The sequence below is a fragment of the Lampetra planeri genome, chromosome 65, assembly GCF_965212315.1.
Source record: "Lampetra planeri chromosome 65, kcLamPlan1.2.h2, whole genome shotgun sequence".
In the NCBI taxonomy this organism is placed as follows: Eukaryota; Metazoa; Chordata; class Hyperoartia; order Petromyzontiformes; family Petromyzontidae; genus Lampetra; species Lampetra planeri.
Window position 1 is genome coordinate 3,190,705 of NC_136171.1, and position 21,220 is coordinate 3,211,924.

General features: G+C 52.4%; 1 protein-coding gene across 6 annotated transcripts in view; it reads left to right on the forward strand.

The window, feature by feature from the left end:
- LOC144737147 (pleckstrin homology-like domain family B member 1) overlaps positions 1-21,220 on the forward strand; it is a 91,416-nt gene that overhangs the window by 38,710 nt on the left and 31,486 nt on the right. For 5 of the 6 annotated variants that reach the window (XM_078619861.1, XM_078619860.1, XM_078619856.1 and 2 more), the window contains 2 exons: positions 14,857-15,031; positions 15,610-15,770. In XM_078619861.1, the coding sequence (XP_078475987.1) occupies positions 14,857-15,031; positions 15,610-15,770 (336 nt within the window). The remainder of the gene's footprint in view (positions 1-14,856; positions 15,032-15,609; positions 15,771-21,220) is intronic. The other variant, XM_078619859.1, reaches the window with a different exon arrangement.

The following is a 21,220-nucleotide window of genomic DNA, read 5'->3' on the forward strand; positions in this document are numbered from 1 at the left end:
GTAGTAGTGTAGTATATAGTGTAGTGTATAGTAGTGTATAGTGTAGTGGTGAGAATGAACGTTGAGATTTATAGGGGCACGGGGTGACCAATAAGGTCAGAATTGGTCTCTAATAAACTAGGGCACTGATAAGGGGTTCACAGGTATGTAGTAGTGTAGTATATAGTGTAGTATATAGTGTAGTGTATAGTAGTGTATAGTGTAGTGGTGAGGATGAACGTTGAGATTTATAAGGGCACGGGATGACCAGTAAGGTCTGAATTGGTCCTACTACTATACACTACACCACTATACACTACACTACTACACCACTATACACTACACTACTACATACTACAATGCTACAAACTAATATACACATGGCTAGCAGACAAACCCATACGGTTTAGATGTATTTTTGTACAGGGAAATTTAGTTTTCAGGTCCATACGGCATCCAACCGCTTCCATACAGGCACATTTTTTTTAGATTGTTGTCTATTTGTTTGGGTTCCTCCCTTGCGATGGGACTTTACAGGATGAACTTTGAGATGTATAAGAGGCACGGGGTGACCAATACGGTCTTAATTGGGTCGTAATAAGGTAGGGGGCACTGCTGATAAGGAGTTGACAACTATGGTGTTGCCAAGGTTGGCACATCACACGGCGGGGTGGTGTAGTCGGAAAACCACGCCCGACCGCCTTTGTATCCAGAGTACGAATGTTGACAGGTTGGCAGATTGCCACTCACCACCGATGTGATGTTGGCCGTGTCTGGGAATCAAACTCGGGTTGCCACGATCGTGGTGCAAGGGTGCTAACCACTGCACCACTACTCTCCAACGCGTACGCAAATATCTCCCGTGTATCCTTAACAGACTGCTGGGGCAAGTGCTGTTAGCGAGCACCTATGAAGGCCGGCACGGTACACGAGGGGGTGGGTGGCCAGCACCACGCCCGACCGCCTTTGTCTCCACAGTGGCGATGTTTACACACCGCACGAGCTACTTATTTGAGGCTGAGTCGACCTAGGGGAGGCCCACGACTGATTCAGATAATCGTCACCGGTGTTGACCGTGAGCGGGAATCGAACTCGGGTCACCGGGTTCGTAGCGCTAACCACGACACCACCGCTCCCCACAATACACACACACAGACACACAGACATGCACACGCGGACACACCCACACTTGCACACACACACGGACACACACACATCGACACGCACGCACAAGACACACACACAAACATCTGCTCGTATCAATTGAGGCCGTGTTTGCCTTTGTCCATTGTTTGGCCACCTGTCCCTGTGACTCGCGTGCGGCCCCAACGCAGGGCAGGGAGCAGAGTGGATGCAGCGCACCATCACCACCACCAACAGCAACCTGTGCCAGGCTAGGTGCACGTTAAGGCCACCACGTGAAGTATCCGAACGCCCGGCAGGCGCCCACGGGCTTGACCGACTGAGATGGCTCCTGACCCGATGCCACCGCCTTTGCTCACCCCACACCAGAGGTCGCAACCGGGTACCCGATACCCGTACCCTACCCGATACCCGGCTACCCGTACCCGGCCAGGTACGGGTACCCGTTTGCGACCCTGGTGCGGTCGGGTACGGGTACGGGTAGGCCGTGAGTCATTGGTGAGTAGCCGTTTGTCACTCATTTCGGGTAGGGTACGGGTAGGGAACGGGTACGGGTAAGGAATCAAAACCCGTTTGCGACCTCTGCCCCACACACCACCCCGTGATGTGCCAACTCACGGCCACAATTCACAGGGGTGACCACAACCCACGGGAGCGGCCACAACCCACAGTGGGGGCCGCAACGTCGAGAGGGCTTGAGAGTTGGCGTGTGCGCGCGAGTTCGACTCCCGCTCACGGTCAACAGCACCGGTGACGATTACACTGGTCAAAAAAAAAAAAATTCTGGCCTGGACTTTTGCAGCTGTTCTAGATTAATTTAAGGGTGCCGATTCCAAATCTGATCCGTCACATCACTCTGTCGTCCAGGATTAGTTTTTTTTCACTTACACAAAGATAAAATATAAGGAAATAAAAAAATCTACGAAGCGCTTTGGAGTGAGGAGTATCATGATTATTAACGAATCGCAGTCATGATTACATTACAATAATTTCTTGAAATTTTCGATTATTTGATAGATTTTTATTGTCAAATAATATATTACACTTCTTGGTTCTTTCGGTAAAGTCACGTAGAAGGGAAGTAATAAAATAATAAAAATAAAACATATTATTTTATTACTTCCCTTCTACGTGACTTTACCGAAAGAACCAAGAAGATGAATCCCTGCAGTCACGAAAGCTTTAAATCGAAATTTAATATATTACACTGGTCAACAACAAAAAACTTTTTTTTCTGGCCTGGACTTTTGCAGCTGTTCTAGACTAATTTCAGGGTGCCGATTCCAAATCTGGTCTCAGATTTGCTCTATCACATCTCATTTTTATGCTATCGGCATACCCCATTTTCATTGATTTTACCCGAAATTAACTCCGTCACTTATGATTGCAAGTTGTTGCGAGTCAGTGACTGCTTTAGTGTTAAATATGGTGCTGTATTTTTAGGATAGTGTGTTTATAATATCATTTTATGTAGATATCCACATTTATTTAATATTTGTCTTCTGCAGTTTTTATTGAAAATGCAATATTTTATATCTCAAAAACCTGATGTGATAGAAAAAAACTGATGCCAGATTTAGAATCAGCACCCCAAAATTACCTTAACGCCGTTGGAATACCTTATGCCAGAAAAAGTGTGTTGACCAGTGTTATCCACCCCACACCCTTCACAGTTGCTGCTACTCGCGAACAGCACTTGCCCCAAGCAGTCTGTTACAGGCTACACGGGGGACCTTTGTCTTTGTCGATTCCTGCTCACGGCCACACAACACCGGCGACGATTACCTGGGCCTCCCCTAGGTCGACTCAGCGTCAAATGAGTACCTGGTGTGTGTGGTAACCCTTTACCACTCTGTATGTCCAGTTTGTTGAACTTCCTTTGCACCGTACGTAGTTCAAACGTGCTAATCGGAGGTGCTGGGGTGGGGGGGGGGAAGAAAAAGGCGGCCGGGCGTGGTACTATCCACCCACCACCACCCCCCCTCTTCCATGGGTGCTGTCTTCCACTCGCAAAACAAACAGCACTTGCCCCAACAGTCTGTGAAGGCTTCACGGGGGATCTTTGTCTTGTGTGTGTGTGTGTTCCAGTTTAGGATGTGAAAAATAAGAAGAGTTTTTACCCTTGCTGACCGTGATAAAACAGTTGCGTTCGGATGATAAAACCCCAAACAGAAACCTTTTTTGCAAGGGATCGTGTCATTGCGTTAACCACACGTGCTTGCGATGAAAACACAAACGTGCTCTGGTTAGTATATGATGTGTAAAGGAGAGCCGACACAAGGTCGTCGTCTTTTATTGCTTCCCCCAGTCCACACTCGTCCCCAGCCTTCTCGATCCGCCAATTATAATAATAATAGTTATATTTGTAACACGCGCAAATTTGCAGACGTAGTGGCCGCAACTCAGAGGCGCGGAGCCAAGCTCAGAGTCGCTCGAAAGCACGTGGTTGTAGAGGTGAGTTTTTAAGTGTGTCTTGAAGGAGGCGATTGAGGTGATGCTGCGAATGTGCAGAGGGGTGATGGCGTTCCAGACTGTTGGGGCTGCCACCGAGAAGCGGCGTATAGACACGACGACCATCCTGGATTTTGGTATCAAGAGGAGGTCGTGAGTCGCGCTGCGCAGGCATCTGCCGTGTGCTGAGCTGCAAGTTGTCAATAATGAAGAAAGGTATGGCGGGCAGGCGGATATGAAGGCGTTGTGGCAGAGGCAGGCGGTCTTGTATGTGACCCTACTGGCGATGGGGAGCCAGTTGAGAGCACGGAGACGAGCTAGTGAGTCGAGACGGGGATGAGTGTGGGCAATGACGACACGTGCTAGATTGACCTCTTTCACGCCCGTTCTCTCTCTTGTATCTCCTCGCCTGCTCCTCCCCCCTTCCACTGTTACCATCCCACTTCGCCTTCCTTTTGGTGGGAATCCTTCCCCTGACAGCCCCCTACAGATGCATTGTGTTTGAAGCTGATTGGGTCACACCACAGAGACTGCTTTCTTTAGAGCAGGGTGTAGAAGCTTTTTTTAGGCCAAGGGACATTTGGATATTTATAACATCATTCGCGGGGCCATGCAAAATTATGAGCTAAAAAAAATGTGCCTGTTATATTTGGTCAGACATTTCATTAACTCGCCCCTAATGCGATGGTTGGAACTGCTTCTCTTTGGCGAGGCGTGTGATGTGAGCTGGTGTTGATGATGTTAAATCACAAAAAAAAATGAAAACAACAGACGGATGCTTGTGTTGCTTCCAAAACGTCGTGATTTAATTGAGTTGTTTTCATTTTTTTTAATTTGTGATTTAATTTAGTTGTTTTCATTTTTTTATATTTAATTTGTGATTTAATTGAGTTGTTTTCATTTTTTTTAATTTAATTTGTGATTTAATTTAGTTGTTTTCATTTTTTTTTATTTAATTTGTGATTTAATTTAGTTGTTTTCATTTTTTTTTTACCTACGTGACTTTACCGAAAAAACCAAAGAGTATGGATCCTTGCAGTCATGAAAACTTCAAATCTAGAATTTTTCAAGTTGCTACTCGCAACTGCTTTTCCAGGTTTGCTCCTAGATTTATTGAATTTTGGCAGGAACAGACCAAATGATTTCACGGGCCTCATACGACCCGCGGGCTGGACGTTCCCCACCCCTGCTTTAGAGCCTAGTCTCACGAACAGCGTTAGACCAACAACCGCTCAACATAGAGGCATAGATTACGTTTCAGTTTCGATGCCATGGCACCGTTTCGTAAAATAACCTCACAAAATAAACGATTGGATGAATCACTGAACAAAAATTCAGCACTCGCTGACAGCAGAAGCCACAGCCAATCAACATCAATCAAACTCAGCTCACCGATTGAATGACGGCAGAGCTACAGCCAATCAACATCAATCAAACTCAGCTCACTGATTGGATGGCAGCAGAGCCACAGCCAATAAACATCAATCAAACTCAGCTCACCGATTGGATGACGGCAGAGCTACAGCCAATCAACATCAATCAAACTCAGCTCACTGATTGGGATGACAGCAGAGCCACAGCCAATCAACATCAATTAAACTCTGCCACCCACTGTTATGATATTGCAACTACTGTACTGTAGAGGCGATGGCGTGGATTTGGGATTAACCGGAGCAACATATTTGTTCGGTTTAAGCACCATGTGACTGGTAATAACACATTTCCAAGAATAACAATGCATAACTGCTTTTGTTGTTGTTAGTTTATTCATTTGGGCTGAAGGGGTAAAAAATCCCCACGAGTTATTAAAGCGTCAAAATCTCACAGGTGCCCGTGGGTTTATTCGCAAATCAGATCAACTTTCACAATCGAGAGTCCGACTGTTGACGCGATTTATTCCATGGCATGTTTAGTTTTATGGAAGTCAGAAATTCTGTGTGTGTTGTCGGCTTGCTGTATACAGGGACTCCTATACTTAGTCAGGTTCTACAGTTATTTTCTTAAGTCGATTTGTTCGTAAGTACAACTTTGCGTCTGTCAATTCCAAAACATGTTGTACGGCGTGCACACTCAGGGGGGAATGGCTTTAAAGTTGTGTAATCTCCTGCAGATGTAGATGCCACTGGTTCTTCATGTTCTGCAGATGTAGATGCCACTGGTTTTTCACTTTCTGCAGATGTAGATGCCATTGGTTCGTCATGTTCTGCAGATGTTTTAGCCACTGGTTCTTCACGTTCTGCAGATGTAGATGCCACTGGTTCTTCATGTTCTGTAGATGTAGATGCCACCACCATCGCCATCTTTTGCGTGGCGGTTGAACTTACGACTCTCGGTCCAAACAGGCAACGGGATACACAGGTTTGTCCGTATCTCTGGAAGTTCATACGTCGAAGGTTCTTAAGTAGAGGACATTTCTGTAGCCTGTGTACAAGTGTAGTTCCGCGTGCGTGATGCGGGCCCTCTCTGCGATCTATTTTGGTAACAAAAACAACAACGAGACGAGAGAACAACAACAAATGGCTCTCCGTCTTCCTTAATTCGCTTTTTTTTTTTGTAAAACTCGCCCCCCACGGAAGAGGGCATCGCAATACTTCGCGGTATAAACACATTGTCCTGCGGAGGGAGCTGGTAGGAACGTTGGGTTGCTCAGTCAATGGCCTGCAGGGTCAACGGCGGCGTGGTGTATTCCGCAAATATGCCCGACTGTGAGGGCGGGCACAAGCCGGCGTGAGTAGGTGAAACGTTGAGTTTTATGAGGGCCCCACGGGGTGACCAGCCCCTCCACACCCAACCCCACCCCTCCCACTCCCCACCCAGCCCCACCCTCCCCACCCCCCACCCAGCCCCACCTCCACCCCTCCCACCCCCCACCCAGCCCCACCCAGCCCTACCCTCCCCACCCTCCCCACCCAGCCCAACCCCACCCAGCTCCACCCTCCACACCCAGCCCCTCCCCATCCTCCCCTCCCAACCCAGCCCCTCCCTACACGACGGACGGACGGACAGACACAATAATCCCCTGTGGGCTGGTGTAACCAGGAGGTTCCAACCAGTATTAACCAACGGTAGCCCTCCCACCCCATAACATCAAGACACCTGTATCACATTTTTATCTCGCAGGGGCAGGTTGCTGGACCCCCCCCCCACCCTCCAACCTCCCGTGGCTCGAGTTAATTGAGTGGAAGCTTTGCTTCCGTGGTGAGTTAAGTTGCCCCCCCTCCCCTCAATTATGAATGATGACAGCGACACCACAGACGCCCAAGGCGGTGAGCTCAGGACAATTTTAATTGCCCGTAGCAGAGGCGCGGCTGTGTCATCATCTCTATCACCCCCCCTCTCTCTCACCCCCCCTCATCCCCCCTTTTCTCTCTCTCACCCCCCCTCTCTCTCACCCCCCCTCTCTCTCTCACCCCCCCCCCTTTCTCTCACTCCCCATCTCTCACCCCCCCTTTCTTTCTCATCCCCCTCTCTGTCATCCCCCCCCCTCTCTCACCCCCCCCCTCTCTCTCACCCCCCACCCTCTCTCTCACCCCCCACCCCTCTCTCTCACCCCCTACCCCTCTCTCTCATCCCCTCCACTCTCTCACCCCCTCCCTATCTCTCTCACCCCCCCTCTCTCTCTGGGGGGTCGTGGGGGGGGGGGTGGTCAGTGTCGGGGTGATGTTGGGGGTGGGGGGGGTGGGTTTCGGGGTGATGTTGGGGGTGGTGGGGGGGGAGGATGGTGGGGGGGGAGGATGGTGGGGGGGGGGATGGTGGGGGGGTGGTGGGGGGGGGATGGTGGGGGGGTGTTATCTGGGTGATGTTGGGGGGGGTGGAGGTGGTGGGGGGTGATCTTAGTTCGCATCCCGTCGATGTGTCGGTGCTTCTTCACCTGGAGTGCACGCAGCTCACGTGGACTAAAGACGGAATTTGTGTACAGATGTCAAAGTGCAGCGTCGCTCCCAGCGGCTTCCTGTCGTGTGTGTGTGAGTGTGTGGAACTTCTTTCGCACCGTACTTAGCCAACCGTGCTGATCGGGGAGGTGCTGTGGAAGGACAATACAACAGCACTCCGCACACAAACGAAATGGTTGCGTCAATCTGTAGCAGTGAGTTCGTCTTCGTCTTATTCTTCACCTGCGGTGTATCTCGCATGCCCTGGGGGAGCGAGATGCACTTTCTGGGGGGGGTGCAGATTTTATTTGTCTCCACTGACAGCTCCACTTCGTCTCATCGAGCCCGCGAGGCTGCAGTGAAGGTGAAGAAGCGCTGCGTTCAGAGGTGGAATGTGTGTGTGTGTTAGTGTGTGTGTGTTAGTGTGTGTTAGTGTGAGGGTGTGTGTATGTGCGTGTGTGCGTGTGTGTTAGTGTGCTTGTGTGTGCGTGTGCGTGCGTGTACGCGTGTGTGCGTGCGTGTGTGTGTATGTGTGTGTGCGTGCGTGTGTGTGTTAGTGTGTGTGTGTGTTTGAGTGTGTGTGTTAGTGTGTGTTAGTGTGTATATGGGTTAGTCTGTGTGTGTGGTAGTGAGTGAGTGTGTGTTAGTGTGTGTGTGTGTTAGTGTGTGTTAGTGAGTGTGTGTGTGAATGTGTTAATGTGTGTGTTAGTGTGTGTGTGTGAGAGTGTGTGTTAGTGTAAGAGTGAGTGTGTGTTAATGTGTATGTAAGTGTGTTAGTGTGAGTATGTAAGAGTGTGTGAGTGTGTAAGTGTGTGTTAGTGAGTGTGTAAGAGTGTGAATGTGTGTGTGAGTGTGTGAATGTGAGTGTGTGAGTGTGTGAATGGGTCTGCGTGGCCCCGCCCACTGCTCAAAGTATCTCCGCTCCCACCACTTCGCTTCACACTCGCATCTCGCTCTTCCGGGTGAGTCACACACTCACACACTAGCACTAACACACACACTAACTAACACACACACACTAACTAACACACTCACACATTAGCACACACTAACACTCACTAGCACACACACACTATCACACACACTAACACATACTAACACACACACTAACTAACACACACTAACACACACTAGCACACTCACTCACTAGCACACACATTCACTAACACACACACTAACACACACATTAACACACACACACTAGCACACACACTAACACACAGACACTAACACACACTAACACACACACACTCACTAACTAGCACACACACACACTCACTAACACACTCACTAGCACACACACTCACACACACTAGCACACACACACTCACTAACACACACACTAACACACACACTAACACACACTCACTCAATAACACACACACTCACTCACTAGCACACACACACTAACTCACTCACTACCACACACACACTAACACACACTCACTAGCACACACACACTAACACACACACACTAACACACACTCACTAACACCCACACACTAAAACACACTCACTAACACACACACACTAACACACACTCACTAGCACACACTCACTAGCACACACACACTCACTCACTAGCAGACACACTCATTAACACACTCATTAACACACTCACACACTCACTAACACACTCACTAATACACACTCACTAACACACACACACTAACACACACACACGAACACCGACTCATACACACACACTCACACTAACACACACTAACACACACCCACACTAACACACACTCACTAACACACACACTAACACACTCACACACACGAACACAGACTCATACACACACACACGTGTGACACACTTGTGTTTTTACACACACACACGTGTGACACACACACACACGTGTGACACGCTTGTGGTTATACACACACACACGTGTGACACACACAAAGGCAATAGCCATCCTTACAGACTTTGCGGGCTTACAGGTATGCACTGTATCATGGGGTCTTGCTGAAGGGGTCTTACACACACACACTCACACACTCATACCACACATACACACACTCATACTACACACTCACACACTCACACACTCACACCACATACACACACATCACACACACACACCACACACGCACGCACGTACACCACACAGCACACACACCACACACACCACACACACACACATCACACACATCACACACACACATCACACACACATCACACACATCACACACACATGGCACGCACACACACACACATGACACACATGATACACACATGGCACACACACACACGAACACACTCTGTACAATCACAACACGCAAATACTTGAAATACTGACGACATACACCAGACACCCATATGCATACATACAAAGACACACACATCAGACACACACACACATACACACAACATTTCAAAGACACCAGCCACACGCACACACATGCACCCAAGACACAAACACATACACACACACATCACACACACATACATACACACACGATGCTCACCAGACACATTGCTCACAGACAATACACTCTGTACATTAACAATACACACGTTTACACTCACAAGACAAAGATAAAGAGTCCCCTTATAGCCTCAACAGGCTGTAGGGGCAAGTGCTGTAAGCGAGCAGCACCTATGAAGGCCGGCACGGCACACGAGGGGGTGGGTGGCCAGCACCACGCCCGGCCGCCTTTGTCTCCCCAGTGGCGATGTTTACACACCGCACCGGGTACTCATGTTGAGGCTGAGTCGACCTAGGGGAGGCCCAGGACCGGTTAAGATAATCGTCACCGGTGTTGGCCGCGAGCGGGAATCGAACTCGGGTCGCCGGGTTCGTAGCGCAGCGTAGCGCTAACCACTGCACCACCGCTCCCCACCCACACCGACATACACACACTGACACACACACACGCGAACACATAGACTGACACACACACTGACACACACACACCAACACACACTGACATACACACATACCGACACACACATACCGACAGACACACACATTACTCTACAGACAGTGACTCACGGGGAAAATGTTGAATTCATTCTTGGCACAAAGGTGATTACACGTCAACCACACACACACACGTCTGACACACACTCACACCGACACACACACACTGGCACACACACACCGACACACACACACCGACACACACACACTGACACACACACACTGACACACACACATTCACACACACACACTGACTCACACACATTCACACACACATTCACACACACGTGGGCAAGGCACGCTCAATGGGTGGGAATGCCTAAGATAAGGAACTCACCACGCCGCTCACCACGCCGCTCACCACGCCACTCACCCCTCACTCACCACGCCACTCACTCACCACGCCACTCACCATGCCACTCACCACGCTACTCACCACGCCACTCACCAACGTGTACTGTGTAAACCTTTGAAGGCAGTCTGGTGTGTGTGTGCTATATTGTATGTGGTGTGTGTGTGTACTATATTGTATGTGGTGTGTGTGTGTACTATATGGTAGTATGTGTGGTGTGTGTGTATTATATTGTATGTGTGGTGTGTGTGTACTATATTGTATGTGTGGTGTGTGTGTGTGTACTATATTGTATGTGTGGTGTGTGTGTACGTTGGGAGCGGTGGCGCAGTGGTTAGCACGCTGAGTTCAATTCCCTCTCACGGAACCACCACCACCATCAAACACCGGTGACGATAATCTGAACTGGTCCTGGTGGGCCTCCCCTAGGTCTGCTCGGCCTCAAATTAGTGCCTGGTGCAGTGTGTAGTAAACATCGCCACTGGGGAGACAAAGGCGGCAGGGCGCGTTGCTCACCACCCACTCCCTCGTGTGCCGTGCCGGTCTTCATAGGTGCTCGCTTACAGCACTTGCCCTGACAGTTTGTTAAGGCTATACTGGGGACCTTTGTTTACACGGGAGAGCTGCAGTGGCTATGAGATGTTAACTACCTCGCCTGGTCTACAGGAGGTCGTGGGTTCCATCCCACAGTGGCTATGAGATGTTGACCACCTCGCCTGGTCTACAGGAGGTCGTGGGTTCGATCCCAACTCTGACGCCTGCTGCTGCTGTATATTTGGAGTTTGCGTGTCTCTTTCTCATCATCATCACGGTGGCTATGAGATGTTAACTACCTCGCCTGGTCTACAGGAGGTCGTGGGTTCGATCCCGACCCTGACGCCTGCTGCTGTATATTTGGAGTTCGCGTCTCTCTCGTCATCATCACGGTGGCTAGGAGATGTTAACTACCTCGCCTGGTCTACAGGAGGTCGTGGGTTCGATCCCGACCTTGACGCCTGCTGCTGCTGTATATTTGGAGTTTGCATGTCTCTTTCTCATCATCATCACGGTGGCTAGGAGATGTTAACTACCTCGCCTGGTCTACAGGAGGTCGTGGGTTCGATCCCGACCCTGACGCCTGCTGCTGCTGTATATTTGCAGTTTGCGTGTCTCTCTCATCATCATCATCACGGTGGCTAGGAGATGTTAACTACCTCGCCTGATCTACAGGAGGTCGTGGGTTCGATCCCAACTGACGCCTGCTGCTGTATATTTTGAGTTTGCGTCTCTCCCTCCCCGTGGTCGCGTGGTGGTAATTGTTGGCGAAACGTCGTACTCAGATTGTAAATGTTGTGGCTTGGCTCTCCAACACACAGCCAGTTAGTGCTGAACTAGCGACGAATTGTCACGTTCTGTTTGATTTTATTTTCTACCTAAGTGACTCTACCGAAAATAAACAAAGAGTATGGTTTCCTGCAGTCACGAAAGCTTCAAATCGAGATTGCCACGTTCTGTTTATGTGACAAACCTCACTAAATTGGTGGCGGCGGGTCGAACGACACATTGATATATTTACCTGATATAACCCAAAAATCCTGTACCATTGAAAAAGATAAATAGTTGACTTTCCAGTTGCGTTGTGACAGTAACGTCTGTGTGATCGTACCCGTACCCGGCCGGCTACCCGTACCCGGCCGGGTACGGGTACCCGTTTGCGACCCTGGTGCGGCCGGGTACGGGTACCCGTTTGCGACCCTGGTGCGGCCGGGTACGGGTACGGGTAGGCCGTGAGTCACTGGTGAGTCACGGTTTGTCACTCGTTTCCCAACGTCTTTGTCTCTTCTCACAATTCAAGTTCCTAGAATCAACCCACCCGCGCCTGCAACATGGCTTCATCCCAGAGGTCGCAATCAGGTACCCGATACCCGTACCCTACCCGTACCCGGCCGGGTACGGGTAGGGTACCGGCCGGGTACGGGTAGGGTACGGGTACGGCCGGGTACGGGTACCCGTTTGCGACCTTGGTGCGGCCGGGTACGGGTAAGGAATCAAAACCCGTTTGCGACCTTTGGTCTCCATCTCTGCCCAACCCACACCATGGTACAGCCACAACCAGCGTAACCGTACGCACGCCTGCCCGCCATCGTCGCCAGGCCGAAACCGCTAAGGCAGCGTGCTGCTCGCCACGCCACGGCCACCGCTTGATGCTGTGGGCGACGTAGGGTGTGAAAGAAGTTCGACGCACATACTCATATTGACGCGTCGCCTTAAGTAGGGCTCTCGCGACCAATATCCATAATGGGGGTTTTTTTTTGGGTGAGGTCGCATAAAATAAATGTAGTGTCGTTAATCCTATAATATTCACACTCACTCGGATTCACTTATACAAACTCCACTCACTCACCCACACTCACTCACTCATACAAACTCCACTCACCCACACTCACCCACACTCACTCATACAAACTCCACTCACTCATTCACACTCACTCATACAGGGGGGGATAATACAAACACCACTCACTCACTCTGTAGAACAGGAGGAGATCATACAAACTCCACTCACTCACTCACTCACCCACACTCACTCAATCACTCATACAACCTCCACTGACTATCTGTAGAACAGGGGGGAGAACATATGAACGCCACTCACTCACTCTGTAGAACAGGAAAAGATCGTACAAACTCCACTCACTCTGTAGAACAGGGGGATATCACATAAACTCTACTGACTCTCTGTAGAACAGGGGGAGATCATACAAACTCCACTCACTCTGTAGAACAGGGGAAGATCATTCAAACTCCACTCACTCTGTAGAACAGGGGGGGGGGGGATCATACGAACGCCACTCACTCGTACTCTCCTGCAGAACAGGGGTAGAGACGCACAGAAAACTCCACTCAGAGGCGCCCGAGATCGGGAATCGAACCCAAGCCCCTTCGTGGTGTGGGCCGAGCGAGTCCTGCTGAAACGACGCCGCTGGGTCGCAATGCGACGAACTCTCCGGCAAGGTTTACGTTACCCAGCTGGGGACGCGTAAACCACCTTTTAAAGGCCTCTGTGTAAAGTTTACACGGCCGTTCCTGGATAGTTTCACCGCCACCACCACCGCCGCCACCACCACCCCACTGCGAAGAATCACCGTGTGCTTGTGTTGTTTTGCATATCGCGGTTGCCAAGCGCGCTCGCTTGCTCGCTCGCTCGCTCACTCACCCGCTCGCTCACCCACCCACTCGCTCACCCACCCACCCACTCGCTCACCCACCCACTCACTCGCTCACCCACCTACTCACTTACCCAGCCACCCACACACCCGCTCACTCACCCACCCACTCGCTCACTCACTCACCCACCCACCTACTCACCCACTCGCTCACTCACTCACCCACCCACCTACTCACCCACTCGCTTTCTCACTCACCCACCCACCTACTCACCCACTCGCTCGCTCGCTCACCCACCCACCTACTTACTCACCCAGTCACTCACCAAGTCACCAACTCACACAGTTACCAACTCACCCACCCATTCACTCACTCACCCACCCACTCACTCACCCACCCTCTCACTCACGCAGCCAATCACTCACTCATCCACCCATTCACTCACCCACTCACCCACCCAGTCGGCCACCCACTCACTCACCCACCCTCTCACTCACCCACCCACTCACTCACCCATCCACCCACCCACCTACTCACTCGCACACCCACTCACTCACCCATCCACCCACCCACTCATCCACGAACCCACTCACTCATCCACCCATCCTCTCACTCACCCACCCACTCACTCACTGGTGAGTAACTGTATGTCACTCATTTCTCAACGTCTTGTCTCTTCTCACAATTCAAGTTCCTAGAATCAACCCACCCGCGCCTGCAACATGGCTTCATCCCAGAGGTCGCAATCAGGTACCCGATACCCGTACCTTACCCGTACCCGGCCGAGTACGGGTAGAGTACGGGTACGGCCGGGTATGGGTACGGGTACTTGTTTGCGACCCTGGTGCGGCCGGGTACGGGTATGGGGTAAGGAATCAAAACCCGTTTGCGACCTCTGCCTCCCGGTAGGGGCATCGGTCATATCCGTCCGTCATCCAGCAGTGGACTGACCACGGCTCGCGACTTGCTTGTGCCCCTGCAGGAGCGCCAGCGGCTGGAAACGATCCTCAGCCTCTGCGCCGAGTATCACGAGAAGGGCAGCATCTCGGACCTGCGCGGCATTATGGGTAAGACGGAGGGGGGCGGCAGCGGTGAGGAGGCCCGTCCCGTCGCCATGGCTACACCGGCGCCGGTCTCCATGGCAACCGTGGACTCAGGTACCGACGCGGCCGTTATGGACCTCGTGAGCGTGAGAGAGGAGCAACCATTCCCAGGGCTTGTGGGGAGCGGTGGCGCTGCGGTTAGCGCGCTGCGCCAGGAGCCCGCCGGCCGGAGTTCGATTCCCGCTCGCGGCCAAACACCATTGGCGATTATCTGGACCGGTCCTGGGCCTCCGCAAGTTGGGCTCAGCCTCAAATGAGTAGCTTGTGCGGTGCGTAGCGAACATCGCCACCGGGGAGACAAAGGCGGTCTGGCGTGGTGCTGGCCACCCACCCCCTCGTGTGCCGTGCCGGCCTTCGTAGGTGCTGCTGCTGCTGCTCGCTAACAGCACTTGCCCCTACAGTCTGTTACAGGCTTTACGGGGATCTTTGTTTTATGGTGGCGGTGGTAGTGGTGGTGTTGCCGTGACAATTCGTGTCCCCGTGACGATTGTCGCCATGACGATTCGTGTCGCCGTGGCGATTGTCGCCATGGCAATTGTCGCCGTGACGTTTCATGTCCCCGTGACGATTGTCAACGTGACGATTCGTGTCCCCGTGACGTTTCGTGTCGCCGTGTCTCCACTCCCACCCAGCTCAGAGCCCTGGAGATGACAGTCGTCATGACGACGCCAGCGAGGAGATGGGAGGGACCGCGGTGACGATGGCGACGAGGGGAGGAGGAGGCGGAGGCGGAGAGGGACCGACAGGGTGCCGTGATGAATGCAGCAGCAGCACGGAGAGCGCGCAGGACGAGGTGAGGGCCGTTGATCAGGCTCACAACAACGAGCGGAGCGCCGGGTGGCTAAAGCACAGCAAGTTGGCACAGTAGGGGGCACAGGTGGTGCATCAGCCACTCGTCTCGGTCATCTCGGTCAGTCGACCCGTGGCACCTGGGTCTGCCCCGTGACCTCCTGCCGGCGGGCGTTCGACACTTCACGTGGTAGCCTCAAGGTGCACGTGGCCTGGCACAAGCGTCGTGGTGACGTCACCGCCACTTAGTGGCGAATGGCGGTTGTTGTTGTTGTGCTACCTGTGGTGCGACGGCTCGCCCCCCTGCGAAGGGAAAACGCTGCGGGGAGGTGATGTGGACTGTGGCCTGTGACTCCGAATACAGTGGGGGACCTGCCGAGTCACCGGACCAGTTTGTCAACAGCTGCTCACCGTTATTTATATATATATGTAACTTTATTATTTAATGAAGCGTGTTTGTTTTACAAAGTGGCTGGATGCGTGCGTGTGTGTGTGTGGGGAGCGGTGCCGCAGTGGTTACAGCCGCTCCACCAACCCCCGTGAGCCCAAGTTCGATTCCCGCTCATGGCCACCAACGCCGGTGACGACAATTATCTGAAGCGATTCTGGGTCTCCCCTAGGTCGACTCGGCCACAAACGACTACCTGGTGCTGTGTGCACATGCATGAGCCACAGCACTCGCTGGTGCGTATTGCCAGCCCTAACAGGTGCTCGCTAATGCCACTTGCCCCGACAGTCAGGTAAATGGGGCACTGTGGTGGCTATGAGATGTTAACTACCTCGCCTGGTGTACAGGAGGTCGTGGGTCCGATCCCACGGTGGCTATGATATGTTAACTACCTCGCCTGGTGTACAGGAGGTCGTGGGTCCGATCCCACGGTGGCTATGATATGTTAACTACCTCGCCTGGTGTACAGGAGGTCGTGGGTCTGATCCCACGGTGGCTATGAGATGTTAACTACCTCGCCTGGTGTACAGGAGGTCGTGGGTCCGATCCCACGGTGGCTATGATATGTTAACTACCTCGCCTGGTGTACAGGAGGTCGTGGGTCCGATCCCACGGTGGCTATGATATGTTAACTACCTCGCCTGGTATACAGGAGATCGTGCATTGGATCCTGACCCTGATGCCTGCTGTATATCTGGAGTTTGTGGTGTCTCTTTCTCTCTTATCAACATCATCACGGTGGCTAGGAGATGTTAACCACCTCGCCTGGTATACAGGAGATTGTGCATTCGATCCTGACCCTAATACCTGCTGTGTATCTGGAGTTTGGGGTGTCTTTGTCTCTCTCATCATCATAACGGTGGCTATTTTTTTCTGGGTCCTCCGGCTTTTCTCTCCAAATTTAGAATCAATGTCACACGTTTCGAGTATAGTTAAACCCTTGTTAATTCGACAGATATGGGGGGGGGTCTGGCCTTGCCGAATTCTCAAATATTCCGAATTATATACAATGATTCTCCTGACCCAATACAAAAATAAAATCCACATTTGTTTTCCAAGTTCTTCACACACCGTACCCATCGACACACACTCCCTGCATCAATTCTATCCAAAACTTTGGATTTGTCTCGCAGATTAAGGTATTTTATACTTTGGTCCCTTCTTGAACTCGGTGTAGACGACATTTCTTGAGAGGGTTGGGCTTGCACCGAGTGCACCAACAGGGTAAAGTCAAAAGCGACGGGTCCGCACTGACGCTCACCACGCTCACCACACTTCACCACACTTCACCACGCTCACCACGTTCACCACACTTCACCACGCTCACCACGCTCACCACACTTCACCACACTTCACCACGCTCACCACGCTTCACCACGCTTCACCACACTTCACCACGCTTCACCACGCTTCACCACGCTTCACCACACTTCACCACGCTTCACCACACTTCACCACGCTCACCACGCTTTACCACGCTTCACCACACTTCACCACGCTTCACCACACTTCACCACGCTCACCACGCTTCACCACACTTCACCACGCTCACCACGCTTCACCACGCTTCACCACGTTCACCACACTTCACCACGCTCACCACGCTTCACCACGCTTCACCACACTTCACCACGCTCACCACGCTTCACCACGCTTCACCACACTTCACCACGCTCACCACGCTTCACCACGCTTCACCACGTTCACCACACTTCACCACGCTTCACCACGTTCACCACACTTCACCACGCTCACCACGCTTCACCACGCTTCACCACACTTCACCACGCTTCACCACACTTCACCACGCTCACCACGCTCACCACGCTCACCACGCTCCACCACACTTCACCACGCTTCACCACACTTCACCACGCTCACCACGCTTCACCACACTTCACCACGCTCACCACGCTCACCACGCTTACCACGCTCACCACGCTCACCACGCTTCACCACGCTCACCACGCTCACCACGCTCACCACGCTCACCACACTTCACCACGCTCACCACGCTCACCACGCTCACCACACTTCACCACGCTCACCACGCTCACCACGCTTACCACGCTCACCACGCTTCACCACACTCACCACGCTCACCACGCTCACCACACTTCACCACGCTTCACCACACTTCACCACGCTCACCACACTTCACCACGCTCACCACACTTCACCACACTTCACCACGCTCACCACGCTCACCACGCTCACCACGCTTCACCACGTTCACCACACTTCACCACGCTCACCACGCTTCACCACGCTTCACCACACTTCACCACGCTCACCACGCTTCACCACGCTTCACCACACTTCACCACGCTCACCACGCTTCACCACGCTTCACCACGTTCACCACACTTCACCACGCTTCACCACGTTCACCACACTTCACCACGCTCACCACGCTTCACCACGCTTCACCACACTTCACCACGCTTCACCACACTTCACCACGCTCACCACGCTCACCACGCTCACCACGCTCCACCACACTTCACCACGCTTCACCACACTTCACCACGCTCACCACGCTTCACCACACTTCACCACGCTCACCACGCTCACCACGCTTACCACGCTCACCACGCTTCACCACGCTCACCACGCTCACCACGCTCACCACGCTCACCACACTTCACCACGCTCACCACGCTCACCACGCTCACCACACTTCACCACACTTCACCACGCTCACCACGCTCACCACGCTTACTACGCTCACCACGCTTCACCACGCTCACCACGCTCACCACGCTCACCACGCTCACCACACTTCACCACGCTTCACCACACTTCACCACGCTCACCACACTTCACCACGCTCACCACACTTCACCACACTTCACCACGCTCACCACGCTCACCACGCTCACCACGCTCACCACGCTTCACCACGCTCACCACGCTCACTACGCTCACCACGCTCACCACACTTCACCACGCTCACCACACTTCACCACGCTTCACCACACTTCACCACGCTCACCACGCTCACCACGCTCACCACGCTCACCACGCTTACCACGCTCACCACGCTCGCCGTCACCAGACCGGGTCGTCGTTTAGGTCGTGGCGCGCGACATCGCTCCACGCGCCATGCCCAGATTGGACGATTCGGCTCGTGGCGAATTACTGATGCGCCGCGTATATGGCGAGAGCGCAGCCGTGGCGAATCATCCCCGATTACGAATGATCAGATTGCGAGGTTTTACTGTATTTCTCCTCCTCCTTCTTCCACGCGTCTGACCCACTCATGCGGGGACCTTCCGCAGCCATTGGCAACCTTCTCCACGCCAGAGGTCGCAACCGGGTACCCGATACCCGTACCCTACCCGATACCCGACTACCCGTCCCCAGCCGGGTACGGGTACCCGTTTGCGACCCTGGTGCGGCCGGGTACGGGTAAGGAATCAAAACCCGTTTGCGACCTCTGCTCCACGCTGCCCCGTCTTGCGCCATCTCTCTTTTTCCGCTCTTTGGGCCACCGTAGCCCACCTCTGCTTCTGCCTACCTCTTGTTCAGCTTTCATTTGTGGCCAGGTCGCTTCTGAAAAAGAAGCTAATGGCTCAGTGGGCTTTGCGTGGTAAGATAAAAATTAGTTTGGTTTCATTTATGGATTTTAGTTTGAGTGATTTGTTTAACCTTCTTACACTTTGCACTCCTCTGATGGTTTTTACGTTATTTGTTATTGTAATCAGATTCCTGCTCCAGTATTAATAACACTGGTCAACAAAAAAAAATTCTGGCCTGGACTTTTATTATTTTTTTATTATTTTATTATTTCCCTTCTACGCGACTTTACCGAAAGAACCAAGAATATGAATCCCTGCAGCCGTCCTCAGGTGAAGAACAGGTCTGTCGGAAAGACAGACCTGTTCTTCACCTGAGGACGGCTGCTTGCGTTGTGGCCAAAACGTCGTGAGAATTGTATTTTATTACGTTTTATTTTTATTATTTTATTATTTCCCTTTTACGTAATATTGTTTTATTGGCCGTCGCAGCCGTTCGGGAGCGATTAATTAATCGGCGCTTGTTGCTGGCAGGGCTTCAACCCGTTGCATCAACACTGATTACATCACCGCTCCGGCTCGCAACTCATTAATCAAGCTGCAGGCGCGGGATACACGCTCGTCGATGTATCACTGCGTGACACCCGCGCCGCGTGTACCGTCGACGCTGCGCTGCCGCCCCCCGCACATCACGTGCGATAGGGAATCAGCGACCAGAGGGCCTGCTCGTTAATTCCCAGGGCAACAGTACGCTACCGATGATAAGGCATGCGTGTTAAGCCCTGAGTGAACACACATGGGCGCGCGCAAACACGTGGGTAAATACGCCCTCGCTCGCAACCGGCTGAATTACACGGCGCCGCAGTGTAATTCAGCCTGGGGGAAAGCCTCGGTCAATTCCCTGGCCTCAGGGAAAACCGTGGAGAATGTTCCCCCCCCTACAAGGGGGGCTCCTGGGTGAAAACCTGTGGGCCAGGTGACTTCCCGGCGAGGCTCTATGTGGGTGTGTGTGTGTTCGTTGTGGGGGGTTGGTGAGGGGGAAGCAGCGTCGGCCCCGTCGCTTGGAGGTGGTGGGGTCGTCGGTGGGGCGCCCGCAGAGTGGCTTCGCGGCTGCGGCATCACATTGACCACACACCGCACCAGCTACTCATTTGCGGTTGAGCCCACGTCGCGGAGGCCAAGGACCGGTTCAGATAATCACCAATGGTGTTGGCCGCGAGCGGGAATCGAACTCAGGCCGGCGGGCTCCTGGCACAGCGCGCTAATGTGTCATTAAACCCACCACCGGCCGACACAGCCAACTAGTAAGGTTTGTCCCGTAAACAGAACGTGCCAATTCGTTACCAGTACAACACTAGTGTATAGTGTAGTGTATAGTGCAGTGTATAAGTGTAGTGTATAGTGTAGTATACTAGTACAGCACTAGCCGGTGTGTTGGAGAGCAAAGCCACAACATTTACAAACTGAGTACAACGTTTCGCCAGTAAT